The 18,693-nt window shown below is 48.1% G+C and overlaps 1 protein-coding gene and 1 non-coding gene across 2 annotated transcripts; one reads left to right on the top strand and one right to left on the bottom strand.

The window, feature by feature from the left end:
• The first annotated feature begins 11,663 nt into the window (after window positions 1–11,663).
• LOC113837325 (cone-rod homeobox protein) lies at window positions 11,664–18,060 on the top strand. Its single transcript, XM_027431028.2, has 3 exons — window positions 11,664–11,790; window positions 13,470–13,621; window positions 17,413–18,060. The coding sequence occupies exons 1-3, from the start codon at window positions 11,691–11,693 to the stop codon at window positions 18,058–18,060; spliced, it is 900 nt and encodes a 299-aa protein (XP_027286829.1). The 5' UTR covers window positions 11,664–11,690.
• On the bottom strand, window positions 16,775–16,847 carry Trnak-uuu. The gene has a single exon. It is a non-coding gene; the product is annotated as a tRNA-Lys (tRNA).
• Window positions 18,061–18,693: the final 633 nt, after the last annotated feature.

Raw genomic sequence — 18,693 nt, 5'->3', positions numbered from 1 at the left:
CATGCAGGCAGAACACAGTATACATAATAATAAATAAATCTTAAAAAAAAGTTTAAAAATATGAATTTTTATGTGTGTTTGTATCTGGCCTATGTGTATGTCTATGTGAGGGAGTCGGCTACACTGGAACTTGAGAGCTGCCTTGTGTGTGGGTGCTGGGAATTGAACCCCAGTCCTCTGAAAGAGCAGCCAGTGCTCTTAACAGCTGGGTCATCTCTCCAGCCCCATCTAATGAGAGACAGAAAGGGTGTGGATCCAGATAGAAGGCGAGGTGGGGTGGGACTGGGAGGAGTGATAAGGGAATTGTAATCAGGATATATTATATGAGGGAACCAAAAATCTATTTTCTCTCTTTCTTGCTTTTTCTGTTTTTGGTTTTTCGAGACAGGGAGACAGGGTTTCTCTGTATTGCTTTGGAGGTTGTCCTGGTCTCTCTGTAGACCAGGCTGGCCTTGAACTCAGAGATCCTCCTGATCTCTGAGGATCAAAATATATATATATATATTTTTTTTTTCAATAAAAGGAAAAAAACTGTAATTCCTTGCCTGATGCGGTAGGCAAACACCTTTAATCCCAGTACTGGAGAGGCAGAGGCAGGTAGCTCTCTGTAAATTCAAGACATATAGCCTGGTCTATATAGGTACCTTTAGGTGAGCCAGGGCTACATAAGTGAATAAGTGAGACTTGTCTCAAAAAACCACACACAAAGAGAAAGGGGGAATTGTTTCAAAGTCTGATTCCCTTGCAACAAAATGGCAGCAGCAACAACAAAACCCCATCTAATCAACCATGCCAAAGGAATGTGTTTCCAGAAATCTCTGAGGTCCTAGGGCTATCTGTGGAGGTCTGTCCATGGGATGGGCAAGGCCAAGAAAGTGTAGGCAGGAGTTCCAGGAAGGAGGAGCTCTCAGCCGTCATCGGCTCCTCTTCCTTGCTTCCCAGTCTCACCACTGGAACCTCCAGAGCCACCAGGAAGGGCTTCCTCACTCTGCTGCAGCCTGCTTCACTCTTAATCACTAAGCCTCCAGCAGTGTCCCATTGAACACACAAGCCAGGGCCAGCTAGATAGCTCAGCAGGTAGAGGTTTTTGCTCCCAAGCTTGGCCACCTGAGCCCCATCCCGAGAACCCTCATGATGAAGAACGGAACTGACTTCTGTAGGTTATCTTTTTTTTTTTTTATTAATTTATTTTTTACATTCCAATCCCAGTTGCCCCTCCTTCCTCTCCTCCCACTCCCTGCCCCCACTCCCATCTGCTCCACGGAGAGGGTGAGGCCTCCCCTAGGAAGTCTACTAAGTCTGCACCGTCATCTCGTCATCTCGTTGAGGCAGGACCAAGGTACCTTTCCATCCCCACTCCTCTGTGTCTAGGCTGGGCAAGGGATCTCTCCATAGAGAATGGGTTCCACTAAGTCAGTTTGTGTATTAGTGTTAGATCTTGGATCTACTCACTGCCAGTGGCCTTATATATTGTCCCAGTCACACCAGTGTCACCTATATTAAGGAGGGAGCCTAGTTTGGTCTTATGCAGGTTCCTCATTTGTCAGACCGGAGTCAGTGATCTCTCACTAGCTCGGGTCAGCTGATTCTGTGGGTTTCCCCATCATGGTCTTGACGCCTTTGTTCGTATCATCCCTCCTTCCTCACTTTGATTGTCCTCCAGGAGCTTGGACCATTGGTTAGCTGTGGATTTCTGCATCTGCTTCCATCTGTTTCTGGAAGAGGGTTCAAGCATCTCTGGGGTTGTGGATTGTAGGCTGGGTATCTTTTGCTTGATGTCAGGTATCCACTTATGAGTAAGGGCATACTATATTTGTCTTTCTGGTTTTGGGTTATCTCGCTTATGCAGGCTGTCTTTTGACTTCCACGGGAGCACCGCAGTTTCCCCAAATAAACAAATAGTGTAGTCAGTCAAAACACAGACATGTCATGAATTTGTAATTTTGGATGAGAAGACAGCCCTCATAGGGCCACATTTCAATTATTTGGCATCCAGAGCTAAGGGCCACATTTCAATTATTTGGCATCCAGAGCTAAGATGACTCCGGAGGTCAAGTCAAGGAAACTCTCTCTTTTTTGATCTTTCAAAACAGGGTTTCTCTGTGTACACCTGGCTGTCCTGGAACTTGCTCTGTAGACCAGGCTGGCCTCGAACTCACAGGAATCCACCCGACTCTACCTCCTAAGTGCTGGAATTAAAGGTACACACCATCACTGCCCTAAACACTCCCCCACCCCTAACAATGTAGAGATTGAACGTAGGGCATTGCTTATGCCAGGTCTTTTCGTCACTTTTCTCAAAACAAGAGTAACAACAAACCGAAAAACAAAAACTAAACCAAACAAACAAAAAGCCAAATAAAATCAGAAAAACCCACTTATGGCACATGCTTTCGGCTAGAAATCCAGAGATGATGGGGGCCCACTATTCTGAAGGACTCTTTTTCTTCTCCTGTTCTGCATGGCCAGCCTTCCTCTGGGGTTGAGCCCCAGCAGGGTGGGGCCTCCTGACAGAGTTCTGAGGTCAGACACCTCCTCCTGTGTGTCATTCTGCTAATGAGATCTGCTCTGATTCCCCTTCTGGCCCAGAGTCCTAATCTCCCCTAGCGGGGGGTCGGGGGAGAAGGGGGGAGGGCTCCTCGTGACAAGCGGTGACCCAGTGGCGAGCGGGGATTACAGAATATGCCTGTGTGTTTGTGTGTGTGCTTGAGTGCATGGCCGGGTGTTCAGAGAAGCAAAACAGATCTGAGTGGGGACGGGCACTCAGGGAGATATTAATACCTAGAGGGACACAGAAAAACCAAGGGAGGGGGCAACTGAGGGGAGAGATGGCAGGATGGTGTGTGTGTGAGTGGGGGTTGGGGTTGGGGCCAGAGCAGCAATGGAACCTTCAGCGTAAGAAGCAGAGAGGCTCTGAGACCGGGCTTGCAGGCTTGGGTGGACAGACAGAGGGACAGCACAGTGAGGGAGGAACCCGTAGACAGAGGCAGAGAAGGGAGACAGAGGATGCAAAATTGCCCTATAAAGGGAACTAGAGATGGAGAGTCGGGGACACCAAGAGACACAGCCAGGGGCTGGAGAGATGGCTCAGCAGCTCTCCCAGCACCGGGGCTCTCCCAGAGGTTCCATTCCCAATATCTAATGGTGGCTTACAACCTTCTGTAACTCCAGTTCCGGGGGATCCAATGCCCTCTTCTGGCCTCCTCAGTGACCATGCACGCACGGGGTGAGCAGGCACAATACCCATAAAAGAATAATAAAAGAAATAAACAAAGGAAACAAAATAAACACAGAGGTGGCAGAGTCAGAGATTCAGAGACAGGAAGAGACAAGAAGACCGAGGGAAAGAGAGGCAGGGAGAAAAAGGACAGAATCAGAAAGAGAGACACAGAGAGACAACCAGAGACATCGATTAGAGACTTGGAGTCTGACAGACACAGGCAGAGGCATAGACAAAGACACAGAGGGACTCTGAGAGGCAGGGACAGGGTAGTGATAAAAATATAGAGACAGACAGATTAAGACAGAGATTAGAGACAATAAAGACACAGAGCAACAGAGGGACCATCACAAGACAGAGGGAGAGAGAGAGACAGAGAGAGAGAGAGAGAGAGAGAGAGAGAGAGAGAGAGAGAGAGAGAGCGTAGGATGCGGTACATGGGTTGGGACCATAGGATGCAATGACAGTGACCGGTACACGGGTTGATTAGGAGAGTTGTATAGCCTGCCATCCAAAGGGAGAAGAGACTGAGTTACAGGACACCCAAAACGAAGAGAAGGGAGTGAGAAGGAAAAGGAAGGGATTTTATGTCTAATGAGACCAAGGCAAAGACAGGAGGGGCCCGGGGCAGAAAAAAGGAGAACCAGGAGGAACTACATTTTTGAACTAGTTCACTCATCCAGGGCTGGCTAGTGGCAGAGGTGCAGGTGTGTCACCCCAGCTAGTTCGGCCGAGGCAGGAGACTTACAGGTTCAAAGCCAGTCAAGGCTACAGAGGATAATCCAGAGAGCCCCGTGTCTCTTGTGTCATAGTCTCCCAGGAGCACTGTACACCCTTCTCTGTGCTTTTGAAGACTTTTTCTTTCCACATAGTAGCTTAAGCTGGAGGAACACTATCCAGACCCAAGGGAAGACTTCTCTGAGGAGTGGTGGCTCCCGGGTGCAAGCAGGATTTAGGCCTTCCCTCCCTTCCTCATCAACCCTAATTGCCAAGAGATGTCACTGGGGTGGTGGTGGCAGGGTGGGATTAAGCAGCCGGTGCCCTTCCCCCAGCCAATGTCACCTCCTGTTACCTAGTCAGTCCCCATCTTGGCTGGGATTACCCTTGGAGATCCAGGCCACAGTAGATGACATCACTCTCGGCTCAGGCTTAAAGTCCCCCATTCGAGGGGAACTATTTCCTCTGGTCCCTGTTGTCTGATGACACCCTCCACGACCTGGGCCACCAGGAGAGTCCCCGTTTCTTCTTTCCAAAGGTGAGTCTTTGCTGCACGAGGCTGAGAAGACCAAGGAAGAGAGAGGGAAAGGAAGAGAGAAAAGAAAGAAGGGCATTTTATTCTCAGTTACGTTTTCAGAGCTTGCTGTATGTAGTTTGACGTGAAGATTCCAGCAGGTGTGTGGGCCAACAGGCTGGTCAGGACACATAGGAGGGAGCAGGGGACCAGTTCCCATCCAGGAGTGGCTTTAGGGTGAAAGGAATTAATACTCTGAGGGCATTCAGAGGCAGAATATCCCACCTAAGCATATGCCCCTGGTGTGTGTGTGTGTGTGTGTGTGTGTGTGTGTATTATGTATGTATACAATGTGTGTAATGTATTTGCACGTGTGAGAGAGTGTCTGTGGAGGCCAGAGACTGACATATGGGGTGTCTTCCTAAATACTCTCCACTTACTGTTTTTTTCTGAGCACTTTCTATGTAGACCAGGCTGGCCTTGATTTTATGGAATCCTCCTGCCCTCAACACCTGAATGATGGATGGATGAAGGTGTCCGCCACCACACCCAGCCCACTCTAGACAAACTAAATGTAGACTTCCCTGTTGAGCCAAGGCTAGCCTGTCAGCGAGTCCTGTGGATTTGTTTGTTGCAACTCCCCCAACACTGCGGTTACATGTACACGGACAGATCTCTGCACCCAGCTTTTATCTGGGTGCCGGGGAGCTGAACTCAGACCCTCACCTATGAACTGCGCATGTGTTACCCACTGAGTTATCTTACAACTCCCCGCCGCCTTTATTTTATTTTGAGATGGGACCTTACAGAGTGCAGGGTGGCTTTGAACTTGTTATGTAACTGAGGCTGGTCTTGAATTTCTGATCTTTGTGCACTACTACACCCTCTTGTATTTTCTTTAACTCTTTAGAATTTTTTTTTCTCTGTTTTTAAAGTGTGTGTGCTCTCTCTCTCTCTCTCTCTCTCTCTCTCTCTCTCTCTCTCTCTCTCTCTCTGTGTGTGTGTGTGTGTGTGTGTGTGTGTGTACTTGTGTCTTCTGAGTCCCCTGTGGACAATTTGCAGGAGTAAGTTCTCTTCTGCCATGCAGGTCCCAGGGGCTTAACCTCAGTTTTTTTTGTTTGATTGTTTGTGTTTTTGAGACAGTGTTTCTTTGTGTAACAGCCCTGGCTGTCCTGGAACTCACTTTGTAGACCAGGTTGGCCTGGAACTCACTGAGATCCACCTGTCTCTGCCCCCTCAGTGCTGGGATTAAAGGCATGAGCCATCATTGCCTGGCTCGAACTCAGGTTTTTAGGCTTGGTAGCAAGCACCCTCATGGTCGAGCCATCTTGCCGCCCCTGGGAATTGCACTTCATCTGGGCATCTATCACTGCATGTTTCATCCTAACCCTGGGGAACCCTGGTTTCTTCCCAATGCCTGGCAGTGGGTTGTGATTTTACTGTTCACTAGATGGATGCCTGTCCTACTAGATTTTTTGTTAGTTAAGACATGGACTGGGGCTGAAGCTCATTCAAAAGGTAAGCGGTAAGCGTTGACATGCTCTTCGCGATTATTTGCTCATGTGTTGCTGTTAATTTCTGTTCAATCCCAGCTCAATTCAGTAAACTAGAATTCTCTGAAGTTGAGAGCATGGCTAATATTTCTTTTTTTTTTTTTGAGAACTCAAGTTGTAGATGTGTGTATTTTTATGTTTATTTATTAATTTATATTGATTTTTGAAAGAAAAGACAAATATTAGCAACATTTTTTTTTTTCCAAGGCAGAGTTTTTCTGTCCTGGAGCCAGGCTGGCCTCGAACTCACAGAGATCCGCCTGCCTCTGCCTCCCCAGTGCTGAGATTAAAGGCGTGCACCATTAACGCCCAGCTAGCAACATGTTTTGCCTCAATGACTACAACAGTTTTTCTCGGGTCTGTGGTCATCCAAACACACTATAGAGATATGTAGCAGGCCATAGTTGTGTATGCCTTCAATCTCAGTGCTGGAGAGGTAGAGGCAGGCTGATCTCTCTCAATCTGAGGCCAGCCTAGTCTAAAGAATGAGTTCGGGGCTAGCCAGGTATACATAGATCCTCTCTTAAAAAAATTAAAAAATGGGGGAGGAGGGCTGGATGGCTTAGTGGTTAAGAGTACTGGCTGCTCCTCCAGAGGACTGGGGTTCAATTCCCAGCATCCACGTGATGGCTCACAACTGTCACTCAAATTCTAGGGGAACTGGGATTAAAGATATGTGCCACCATCACCTGACATTTATCTATCTATCTATCTATCTATCTATCTATCTATCTATCTATCTATCTATTTATTTATTTTTAAGGCGTTTTTTGTAGCCCAGGCTGGCTTTGGATTTGCCATATAGCTGAAGATAACCTTGAATTTTGGATCCTAGTACCTGTACCTCCAGAGTGCTGGGGTTCACCTCCAGTGTGTTTGTATATGTGTGTGTGTGTGATGTATGCACATAAGTGTGTGTGTATATCTTTGAGTGTGTCTTCATATGTGGGGGCCAGAGGATGACATCAACATTTTCCTCCATTGCTCTCTGCCTTGTTACCTTGAGACAAGATCTCTCACTGTGCTGGAAGCTGGATATTTTGACTAGGCTGGCCTTGAAGCCAGCTCTTGGAATCCACCTGTCTCAGCCCTTCCTAACGCTATAGCTGCAGGCAGGTGCAGCCGTGCCTGGCTTTTTTTGCGTGGTTGCTATGAATGTGAACGCAGGCCCTCGTGCTTTTGCAGGAAGCCATCTTATCTACCTAACCATTTCTTCATTCCCTTCTCACTTCTGAGACAGGGTCTCCTGCATCCCAGGGTGGCCTCCAGCGTGATCAGTAGCCTAGAGTGTCCTTGACCCTCCAATCTCCATCTTCTTGAGTTCTAGAATTACTCGTGTGTCACTATGCCCAGATTACCTGGTGCTGGGGATGGACCCAGCGCTTTGTACAGGCCAGGCCGGCACTGTGCCAGCTGACACCCCCTCCCCTCCCCCCTCCCCCCGCAGCTTCCTGTTGTCATTTCTGAGACCCCGTCTGCTATGAATCCCAGGTTGGCCACAAATTTGAGTCTATCCTCCTGCCTCAGCTTCAAGCCTCCGCACCTAAGCTTGAGAGGGAGGAGGACCCAGCAGTGTTTTAGAGGGTGGTTCTGGTTAGAGGTCGGAGGTCAGAGGTCAACATGCAGGTGTCAGTTCTCTCTTACCGAAGCAGCTCTCCAAGACCCTTTCACAGGGGTCCTATGTCCACTGTCCTGCCCATCAGATACTTACATTACGATTCCTAACAGTAGCAAAATTACAGTTATGAGGTAGCAAGGAAAATAATGTTATGGTTGGGGGGGTCACCACAACGTGAGGAACTGTGTTAAAGGGTTGCAGCTTTAGGAAGGTTGAGAAGCACCGCTCTACCGTGTGGGTCCTGGGAAACCAACTCAGGTTGTCTGCCTTGGCATCGGGTGCCTTTACTCACTGAGCGCTCTCACTGGCCTTGTGTGTGTGTGTGTGGGGCGGGGGGGACACACCTGTGGGGACACCAGTCGTCCTTCTCTATCTCTTTCCACATTATTATATTGAGACTGGGTCTCTTACTGAGCCTGGATCTGGGCTGGTAGTCAGCAAGCCATGGTGAATCTTTTTGTGTCTGCCTCTCACAGCCTTAGGGTTAGAGGAGTTCATGGGTTAAGCCTGTCCCTATACCCCCCACCCCCACCCCCCTTTTTTGTGTGTTCCTCTGTGTAACTTTGGCTGTCCTAGAACTCGCTATGTACACGGAGCTGTTCTTTTTTTTTTTTTTTTTTGGTTTTTCGAGACAGGGTTTCTCTGTGGCTTTGTTTGGAGGCTGTCCTGGAACTAGCTCTTGCAGACCAGGCCTCTGCCTCCCGAGTGCTGGGATTAAATGTGTGCGCCACCACTGCCTGGCCTATGGAGCTGTTCTTGAACTCACAGAGATTCACCTATCTCTGCCTTCGGAGTGCTAGGATTTTTTTTCAAAGATTTATTTAATGTATATGAATGATCTGTTTTCATGAACACTAGAAAAGGAAATTAGAGTCCGGCGTTGGTGACCCACGCCACACACCTTTTATCCCAGCACTTGGGAGGCAGAGGCAGGTGGATCTCAAGTGAGTTCAAGGCCAGCCTGGTCTTCAGGGTGAGTTCCAGGACAGCCAGGGCTACACAGTGAAACCCCATCTCAAAAACAAACACACACACAAACAATCACAAACAAAACAAGAGGGCTCTAAATCCCGTTACAGATGTTTGTTTTTTGAGTCACCAGGTGGTTGCTGGGAATTGAACTCAGGACCTTTAGGAAGAGCAGCCAGTTCTCTTAACTGCTGAGCCTTCTCTCCAGCCCAGGTGCTGGGACATAAGTCATGCAGTCACCACACCCAGGAAGTTGGTGCTGGATCTGAGCTCAGGTCCTCACCACTGTGTGGTGTGACAAGTGTTTTTAACCACTGAACCACTCTCTTCCACCCCACGGACCAGCATTCAATATTATTAATTATTATTATTATGATGATGATGATTAAAAATATTATTTGTGTACATGTTCAATTGAGCGAGGGCACCCACAGAGGCCAGAGGAAGGCATTGGATCCCTTGGAGCTAGAGTTACAGGCAGTTGTGAGCTCTCTGATATGGGCGCTTGGAACTGAATTTGGGTTCCCTGGAAGAGCAGCAAGAGTTCTTAACCATTGAGGCAGCTTTCAGCGTCTGCACCCTTTTAAAATATGTTTCCATGACTAAAAGTTGTGTGTGTGTGTGTGTGTGTGTGTGTGTGTGTGTGTGTGTGTGTGTTTATATGAAGGCAGGTGCCTTTGGAGGCCAGGGACATAGGATCCTCTGCAGCTGAAGTTATAGGAAAAACATCCAATGTGGGGCCTGGGACTGAACCTGGGTCCTTTGGAAGAACAATGAATACTCTTCCCCTTCCTTCCCCCTTCCCTCCCCCCCTCCCCTCCCCTCCCCTCCCCTCCCCTCCCCTCCTCCTTTCTCTCCTTCTCCTTCCTCCTTCAAGAAGGGAGTCTCTCTACATGGCCAGGCTGTACTAGAACTTACTCTGTAGACCAGGCTGGTCTCGAACTCAGAGATCCGCCTGCCTCTGCCTCTCCAGTGCTGGGATTAAAGGCGTGCACCACCAATCCCCGTTCCAGCCCCCTTTTTTTCCCCGTTTTTTTTGAGACAGGGTTTCTCTGTGTAGCTTTGGAGCCTGTCCTGGAACTAGCTCTGTAGATCAGGCTGGTCTCAAACTCTCTGTCTGCCTCCCAAGCACTGGCATTAAAGGTGTGCACCAAACTTCTTTTTTTCTCTACTTTTATTCTTTCTTTACTTGTCAATATCCTTATCCAAAGACTCTTATATAAAAATACATCAGTGGGTCAGAAAATAAAGTAACTTTCAATAACAATTCTATTTATTTATGTATATTTATCTATTTTGAATCTATTTTGCACCAAACATTTTATATAATCTATTATTTATAATTTGGATATAGAGGAGGATATGTAACACATAGACTTAGTGTCAAAGTGTGATTTTTGACAGTTATCCCAATATGCTAAGGCAGGAGTATTGCTGTGAGTCTGAGGCCAGCCTGGGCTACATAGTGATTTCCTGTCACACTGAGGGTGGATTCCAGGAGATAGTTTATTTAGTAGCCTGCTTGCTGTGCAAGTATGAGGACCAGAGTTTGGTCTCCCAGAAGCCAGGTCAAAAAAAAAAAGAAAAAAAAAAGAAAAAAAGAAAAAAAGGGGGCATGGCGTCCTAAATATTTATAATCCCAGCACTGATGAATCAGAGACAATGGATCCCTGGGGCTTGCTGTCAGACATCCTAGCCTCAGCACTGGGGAGGCAGAGGCAGGCAGATTTCTTTGAGTTCAAGGCCAGCCTGGTTTACAGAGCGGAGTTCCAGGACAGCTAGGGCTACACAGAGAAGCCCTGTCTTGAAAAACCAAAACCAAAACAAATAAAACAAAACACACACACACACACACACACACACACACACACACACACACACACACACACAAACACACACACAAAAACAAAAAACCAAGGTGGGAACTGGGGACGTAGCTTATTAGGTAGAGTGTGTGTCCGAGCATTGGTGAAGACCTGGGTTCAGTACCCAGCACCATATAATCCAGGTATGGTGGTGCTGACCTGTGATTTTGGCACCCGGAAGGTGGAAATAAGAGGATCGGGAGTTCAAGGTCATCCTCAGGCACTTAGTAAATTTAAGGCCAACCCGAGGTATATAAGACCTTTCAAAAATAAAATAAACTAATGAAATGAAAATATGAGGTGGCCTGATGGACAAATTTGGGGTTGAATTTTGGCCTCCCCTCTGCTTCTATACACATACCTGCCCCACACTTGGAGTGATGGCTAATGTCTAGAGTCTTAGCACTTGTGCGGTGGAGACAGGAGGGTCAGAAATATCAAATCAACCTTGGCTAGTTTAATGTCAGGTCAGCCCGCAACAGGAAACCCTGTTGCACAAAACCAAAAAGAACCCCCCACCCCACCCCTGCCCTCCAGACAGGGTTTCTCTGTAACAGCTCTGGCTGTCCTGGAACTGGCTCTGTGGACCAGGCTGGCCTTGAATTCACAAAGATCCACCCACCTGTGCCTCCCAAGTGCTGGAATTAAAGGCGTGTGCCACCACCACCTGGCAAAACATTTCTTTTCTTTTTGAGTTGGGTATTGTGGCCTTGTCTACAAATTGAGAGCCGGGAAGGGTGGTGCATACTTTAATCCCAGCACTCTGGAGGCAGAGGTAGGTAGGTGGATCTCTGAGTTTGAGGCCATCCTGGACTATAGAGTGAGTTCCAGGACAGCCAAGGCAACCGAGGAAACCCTGTCTCGGAAAAACAGAACAAAACAAACAAACAAACAATTAGGAGTTCCAGGACAGCTAAAGCTATATTCTAAGGTCCTGAAACTCACTCTGTAGACCATGCTGGTCTTGAACTCACAGTCATCTGCCTGCCTCTGTCTCACCAGTGTGAGTGTTTAAGGAATTAAATGAATGTACCATAGCCAACACTTGGATTCTAAAAAACGAGAGGGAGAAAGAGAAAGAGAGAGACGAGATTGGATTACTGGTGAGAATGGTTCCTGAGAAGAGCCCCTGAACAGGATGTGAGTATCAATTTGTCAGTGCCCTGGCAGTGGGAAGAGTGAACACCCCTTTCTCTTGTAGGTGCCCCCATCTGGGTCCCAGTCACAGAAGATCATGATGGCGTATATGAACCCGGGACCTCACTATTCGGTCAATGCCTTGGCTCTGAATGGCCCCAGTGTGGACCTGATGCACCAGGCAGTCCCATACTCAAGTAAGTGTGCTCCTCTTCCCATCTCTGTCTTGTTTTTCCATCAGTCTGTAAAACTTTATTTCTAAAAGAAGTGAGCATTCTAATGACCACGGTACTATCTTTTCTTTGTCTCCGTCTCTTATTTTTGGAGTAGAGCTTGTTGGGCTGGAATCCAGGGCTTTCTTGGATTCTAGGCAAGTACTTTACTATGGAGCTGTGAGTCACCCTCACTGGGGGGTTTTAGGCATGTGCTTTTCCACTGAGCCACGCCTCCAGCCCTTCAACTCTGGGATTCTAAGCAGGGGGCTCTACCATGGAGCCACACCCCCAGCCTCCTGGTTCAGTCTCTAGAGGCCTGGGATTATAGTCCTGCACCATCATGCTGTACTATGGTACTTATTTAACAGTTCTCTTTTCTATTTCTTTCTTTTTTTTCCTCCTTCGTTCATTTTTGAGACAAATTCTCACTATGTAGCCATGGCTGGCCTGAAACTCACTATGTAGACCACATTTTTTTTTTCTTTTGTTTTGTTGAGACAGGGTTTCTCTGCAGCTTTGGAGGCTGTCCTGGAATTAGCTCTTGTAGGCCAGGCTGGTCTTGATCTCACAGAGATCTTCCTGCCTCTGTCTCCCGAGTGCTGGGATTAAAGGCAGGAGCCACCTTTTTTTTTTTTTTTTTTGTTTAGAGAATAAAAAAACGATTGCATGAGTTTTTGCATGCAGGATGGAAAGCAGGAGCCACGGCTGTCTTGCAGAGGTCTGAGATGACTTTTGGGAGTCATTTCTTTCCTTCTACCTTGTGGGTCCCAGGGACTGAACTCAGGTCTTCAGGCTTGTACATAATTGACACTGCAGTCTTGCTAGCCCACCTTCTTTCTTTTATATTGAGTCATAGAGACATCGCTTTTATGGGCTGAAGTGCTTGGTTTTTAACAACATGTTTCTACCGAATGTGTCTTTCTTTCTTTTTTTGTTTTTGTTTTTTTGAGACAGGGTTTCTCTGTGTAGCTTTGGAGCCTATCCTGGCACTCGCTTTGTAGACCAGGCTGACCTCGAACTCACAGAGATCCGCCTACCTCTGCCTCCCGTGTGCTGGGATTAAAGGCGTGCGCCACCAATGCCAGGCCTTTTTTTGGTTCTTTGAGACAGGGTTTCTCTGTGTAGCCTTGAAGCCTGTTCTGGAACTCCCTTTGTAGACCAGGATGGCCCCGAACTCTGCCTCCGGAGTGTTGGGATCAAAGGCGTGCGCCACCACTGCCTGGCCATGAATATGTTTTTATGAATAATAAGGTTCAGGAGCGGAGTCTGGTGCAGTGGCTCCTGCCTGAACTCCCAGCTATTTGGGAGGCTGAGGTAGGAGGACCAGGCAATCCCAGGATTTTAGGGTCGGTATGGGCTACATAGTGTAATGAAAGAGAAGGGGAGAAGAGAGAGGAAGAGGAGGAAGAGGGCGGAGGAGGGAAAGGAGGTTGGAGAGAATTGAGAACAAAAAGGGGCAAATCCTTGCAGGGCTAAAAGCAGTTCCCTCCTGTGGACATTTGACTGGAAAGCTCTGGAGACTTGAGCCGGTGCTAGAAGGCCGGGGAATAAACACAGCCCCTTGTCTGGGCAGAAAGGACAGGGCTGGTGTCCCACTGGATCAGGGCATCCAGCGAGCAGACCCAGCTAACCTGAGGGTTCTTTCATTCTCCCAAACCTAGGCGCCCCTAGGAAGCAGCGGCGGGAGAGAACCACGTTCACCAGAAGCCAGCTGGAGGAACTGGAGGCCCTGTTCTCTAAGACCCAGTACCCGGATGTGTATGCACGCGAGGAGGTGGCTCTCAAGATCAACCTGCCTGAGTCCAGGGTCCAGGTAGGATGTTCTGGAACTCTGCTGCTTTACTGTGATCTCTCTCTCTCTCTCTCTCTCTCTCTCTCTCTCTCTCTCTCTCTCCTTTTTCTTTTTCTCCTTTTTCTTCTTTTTCTTCTTCTTCCTCTTCCTCTTCCTCCCCCTCCTCCTCCTCCTCCTCCTCCTCCTCCTCCTCCTCCTGTTTGAGACAGGGTTTCTCAGGAGTCTATCCTGGAACTCACTTTGTAGACCAGGCTGGCCTTGAACTCAGATCTACTTGCTTCTGCCGCCCAAATGCTGGGAATAAAGGCGTGTGACATCACCGCCAAGTCCCTTACTATGATCTTCGATGGGTCCTTATTAGATCCAGAATGAGTGGAGGAAAGACAGGCCACAGAGTAACAGTCACAATTATGAAGTAGCAGCCGGGCATTGGTGCCGCACGCCTTTAATCCCAGCACTCGGGAGGCAGGTGGATCTCTGTGAGTTCGAGGCCAGCCTGGTTCCAGAGCGAGTGCCAGGACAGGTTCCAAAGCTACACAGAGAAACCCTGCCTCGAACCCCCCCTCCCCACCAAAAAAAAAAAAAACAAAAAAACAAAGACAGGGTTCTCAGTGTCCTGGAACTGACTCTGTAGACCAGGCTGGCCTCGAACTCAGAGATCTGCTTGCCTCTGCCTCCCAAGTGCTGGGATTAAAAGAGTGCCACCCCTGCCTGGATTTTTTTTATTTGTTTTTAATCTTAAAACTATATTTTGTTTTCCATGACTGGGTTTCTCTGTGTAACAGCTCTGGATGTCTTGGAACTTGCTTTCTAGACCCAGGCTGACCTTGAACTCACAGAGATCTGCCAGTCTTGCTGTCTCCTGAGTGCCAGGGATTAAAGACATGCCCTACCACCTCCTGGCTAAAATTATTTTGAGGCAAGGTCTTACTATGTAGACCAGGCTGGCTTTGAACTCACTTGGTTTCCACAGGCTTCTGATTCTTAAGTGCTGAGATTAAAGTCTGTTGTTCCACTGTACCAGGCTAGAGATTTATTCTGAATTATATTCATGTGTGTGTGCATATGAGTGCAGACCCTGGGGAGGCCAGAAGAGGTCATCAGCTCCCCTGATGCTGGAGTTACAGGCAGTTGTTAGCTATGCAATGTGGGTGCTGGGAACTGAAGCCAGGTCCTCTGCAAAAGCAATATGTGCTCTTAGCCACTGAGCCATTTCTCTGGCCCGTTTTGTTATCTTATTATTATGTTTTAATTATTCTTTGGTTTGGAAGGAGGATATGGAAATGACGTAATTATAATTTCAAAAAATTAAGTAAGCAATAATATTTTATTATTTGGCAATATTTTTTGGTTCTTTGAGACAGGATTTCTCTGTGGAATAGCCCTAGCTGTCCTGGAACTAGCTTTGTACACCAGGCTGACTTCCAACTCACAGAGACTTGCCTGCCTCTGTCTCCCAAGTGCTGAGATAAAAGGTGTTCACCAGCCGGGCATTGGTGGCGCACGTCTTTAATCCCAGCACTTGGGAGGCAGAGGCAGGTGGATCTCTGTGAGTTCGAGACCAGCCTGGTCTACAAGAGCTAGTTCCAGGACAGCCTCCAAAGCCACAGAGAAACCCTGTCTCGAAAAACCATAAAACAAAACAAAACAAAACAAAACAAAACAAAAAGGTGTGCACCACCACTGCCTGACATCATTTGGTAGTTTCACACATGGATACAATATATTGCGATCATATCCACCCCTTCCACCTTCTCCAACTCCTCCAGGACCCCACCTCCATTCCCTGCTCAATTTCAATCATGTCGTTTTAATTTTTCTCCTCCTTTTCATCACCCTCTTTTATAACCCACTGGATGGATTCATCCTGCCCATATGCACATGGGTGTGGGGCCGTCCATTGAAGCATCGGCTTTGTGAGAAGGTCTCACTAAGTTACCCAGGCTGACCTTGAACTCACTCTACAGCGCCCCCCCCCCACCTTTAGCTTTGGCTCTTCTCTTGTCAGCCCCCTGAAGAGCAGGATTACAACAGGCCTGTCTCATTTAGCCCAGCTTCCTGGGACTCGTCCCATCATCTTGCTTATTTTCACCGATCAAGTCACCTTATAAGCCAAGGAGACCCACATAGGGGGTCATAGTGCTTTTAGTTCCAACCCGGAACTCCAGTGCTAACTGCCTCCTGACTTAACAGCATCTTCCATATATATTTCTAGAATACGACACAAAGCTCGGTGGCTCACTCCCGTAATCTCAGCATGTAGGAGGCAGAGGCAGGAGGAGTGCCTTGGGTTTGAGGCTGTCTGGGCTTACATAGTGAGCCTCCATTGCAATTTTGTATGGCTTACTCATTTGTGGTGAGGCTCATTTTCCTCACAGTCAGAGAATATTAACCCCTCTGATGTCTCCTTTAAGTAGTAGAGGAGGCAATAGAGCAGTGTGGGTGAGAGAAGTGTGAGTGTGTGTGTGTTCTGCAGTGTGGGAGACTGAATGAAGCCAGAGCTTTGTGTAGGCCAGGCAAACGTTCTACCGTTGTGTTACATTCCTACCTAGCCCTGGCTTTATTGTATCTATGTGTAAAATTGCATGCATGTATGGGATGGCTAATGAGTACATCCACGTATGATATATTGTATGTATGATATGTGAATATAATGCTGTATGATTGCATGGACATATTCATGAGCAGGAGCATGTTAACATAACGTGTTAACATGTATGTGCATGCTTGTGTAGAGGTGAGGATAATACATGATTACATAGATATTCATGTGCTCAGGTAGGTGGCTGAGTGCACGTACGTATGTATGTGTATACGTGTATGACTGCATGCATATATGTGAGGATAATGCAGGATTGTTTTCACGGATGTGTGATCAATCAGGCTGGTAGATAATGCATGTAGACTGGTATATGTATGTATGTATGATTGCCTGCATGTATGAAATATGTATGATCAGTGCATGTAGGTTGCTGACATGCATGGTGTCTTTTTTTTTTTTTTAAAGATTTATTTATTTATCATGTATACAGTGCGTGCCAGAAGAGGGCACCAGATCTCATTACAGATGGTTGTGAGCCACCATGGGGTTGCTGGGAATTAAACTCAGAACCTCTGGAAGAACAGTCAGTGCTCTTAACCCCTGAGCCATCTCTCCAGCCCCAAACAACTTTCTGCCCGAACAGGGACTTGAACCCTGGACCCTCAGATTAAAAGTCTGATGCTCTTCCGACTGAGCTATCCGGGCTCTTTGGATGGTGTCTTACTTAGGGTTTCTATTGCTGGGACGAAACACCATGGCCAAAATGCAAGTTGGGGAGGAAAGGGTTTATTGGGCTTACACTTCAGCATTGCTGTTCATCACTGAAGGAAGTCAGGACAGGAACTCAAACAGGACAGGATCCTGGAAGCAGGAGCTGATGCAGAGGCCAAGGAGGGGAGCTGCTTACTGGCTTGCTTCCATGACTTGCTCAGCCACCTTCTTAGAACCCAGGACCAGCAACCCAGGGATGGCACCACCCACCATGGTCTGGACCCTCCCTCCTTGGTCTCTAAATGAGAAAATGCCTTACAGCTGGATCTCAAGGAGGCATTTCCTCAACCGAGGCTCCTTCTTCTCTAGCTTGTGTCAAGGGGACACACAAAACCACCCAGTACAGACGGGCACACAGATCATGGACAGAGCTGCCCCGTTGTTGGATACAGAGTGGCGAAGGGTGGCTCTTTCCATCAGCCTTGTCTTCCCTTGGCACCCGAGGACTCTTAGGTCTTTCCAAGTTTTATTCACCCTCCTCTTCCCTTTCCCCCTTCAGGTCTGGTTCAAGAATCGCAGGGCAAAATGCAGACAACAGCGGCAGCAGCAGAAACAGCAGCAGCAGCCCCCGGGGGGACAGGCCAAGGCTCGTCCTGCGAAGAGGAAGGCAGGCACATCCCCACGGCCCTGCACAGATGTTTGTACAGAAACTTTGGGCATCTCAGATTCTTACAGCCCATCTCTGGCCGGCCCCTCAGGCTCACCTACCACAGCAGTGGCCACTGTGTCCATTTGGAGTCCGGCCTCGGAGTCTCCTTTGTCTGAGGCCCAGCGAGCTGGGCTAGTGGCCTCAGGACCCTCTCTCACCTCAGCCCCCTATGCCATGACCTATGCCCCTGCCTCTGCTTTTTGCTCTTCTCCCTCAGCTTATGCGTCTCCAAGTTCCTATTTCAGTGGGTTGGATCCTTACCTGTCTCCCATGGTGCCCCAGCTGGGAGGTCCAGCTCTCAGCCCCCTCTCAGGCCCCTCCGTGGGGCCATCCCTGGCCCAATCCCCTACCTCCTTGTCTGGTCAGAGCTACAGTACTTACAGCCCCGTGGACAGCCTGGAATTCAAGGACCCCACAGGCACCTGGAAATTCACCTACAATCCCATGGACCCTCTGGACTACAAAGATCAGAGTGCCTGGAAGTTTCAGATCTTGTAGAAGAGGCTTCCCGTTCCCCCTTCCCAGCTGAAGCACCCTCTTTGCCTACTCCTGCTTAGATTCTAGAGAGTAGCCCCCAGTAAGGGACAGGAAGTAGCAATCCTGCCACAGGTTTAGTCTAGCCTCAGCTCATTCAGAGAGCCGAGCTCCCATACAGCCTCCCCCTGATCAATGAAAGAGGCGCCTTCCTCTTCTGAGATAGCCCAGCAGCAAGCAATCAGTAGCTGTCATGATTGCGATACCTGCACCTGCTGCTTTTCCCCAGACATCAGCGAAGGTGCTGAGAACCTGCTCCCGAGAGACAGGAAATCCGTCTTTCGGTTTACCTTGGAGAATGTGAGTCAGAACTGTCCGTGCCATAACTAAGTCAGGTGCTGACTCAATGTTTGTAATCCTAGAATGGAAGAAACTGAGGCAGGGGGATTGCTGGGAATTTGAGGCCAGCCTGGGCTACAGAGTGAAACCTCAAAATTCACTTGGACCTTTTGTACAGTTAAAGGTTAACAAATGTCAGGTTTACACGGTAGGTTTGGGGACTCAAGTGTATATATGACTTACGTATCCATATCCGTGCATATTACAGGCACGCGCCACTGAATGGAGGCTTCTTGTACAAAAACAAAATGCTAAAGA

The sequence above is a fragment of the Cricetulus griseus genome, chromosome 9 (assembly GCF_003668045.3).
Source record: "Cricetulus griseus strain 17A/GY chromosome 9, alternate assembly CriGri-PICRH-1.0, whole genome shotgun sequence".
Lineage (NCBI taxonomy): Eukaryota > Metazoa > Chordata > Mammalia > Rodentia > Cricetidae > Cricetulus > Cricetulus griseus.
The sequence above is the reverse complement of the archived record's forward strand: the minus strand, read 5'-3'. Positions and strand labels throughout refer to the sequence as shown.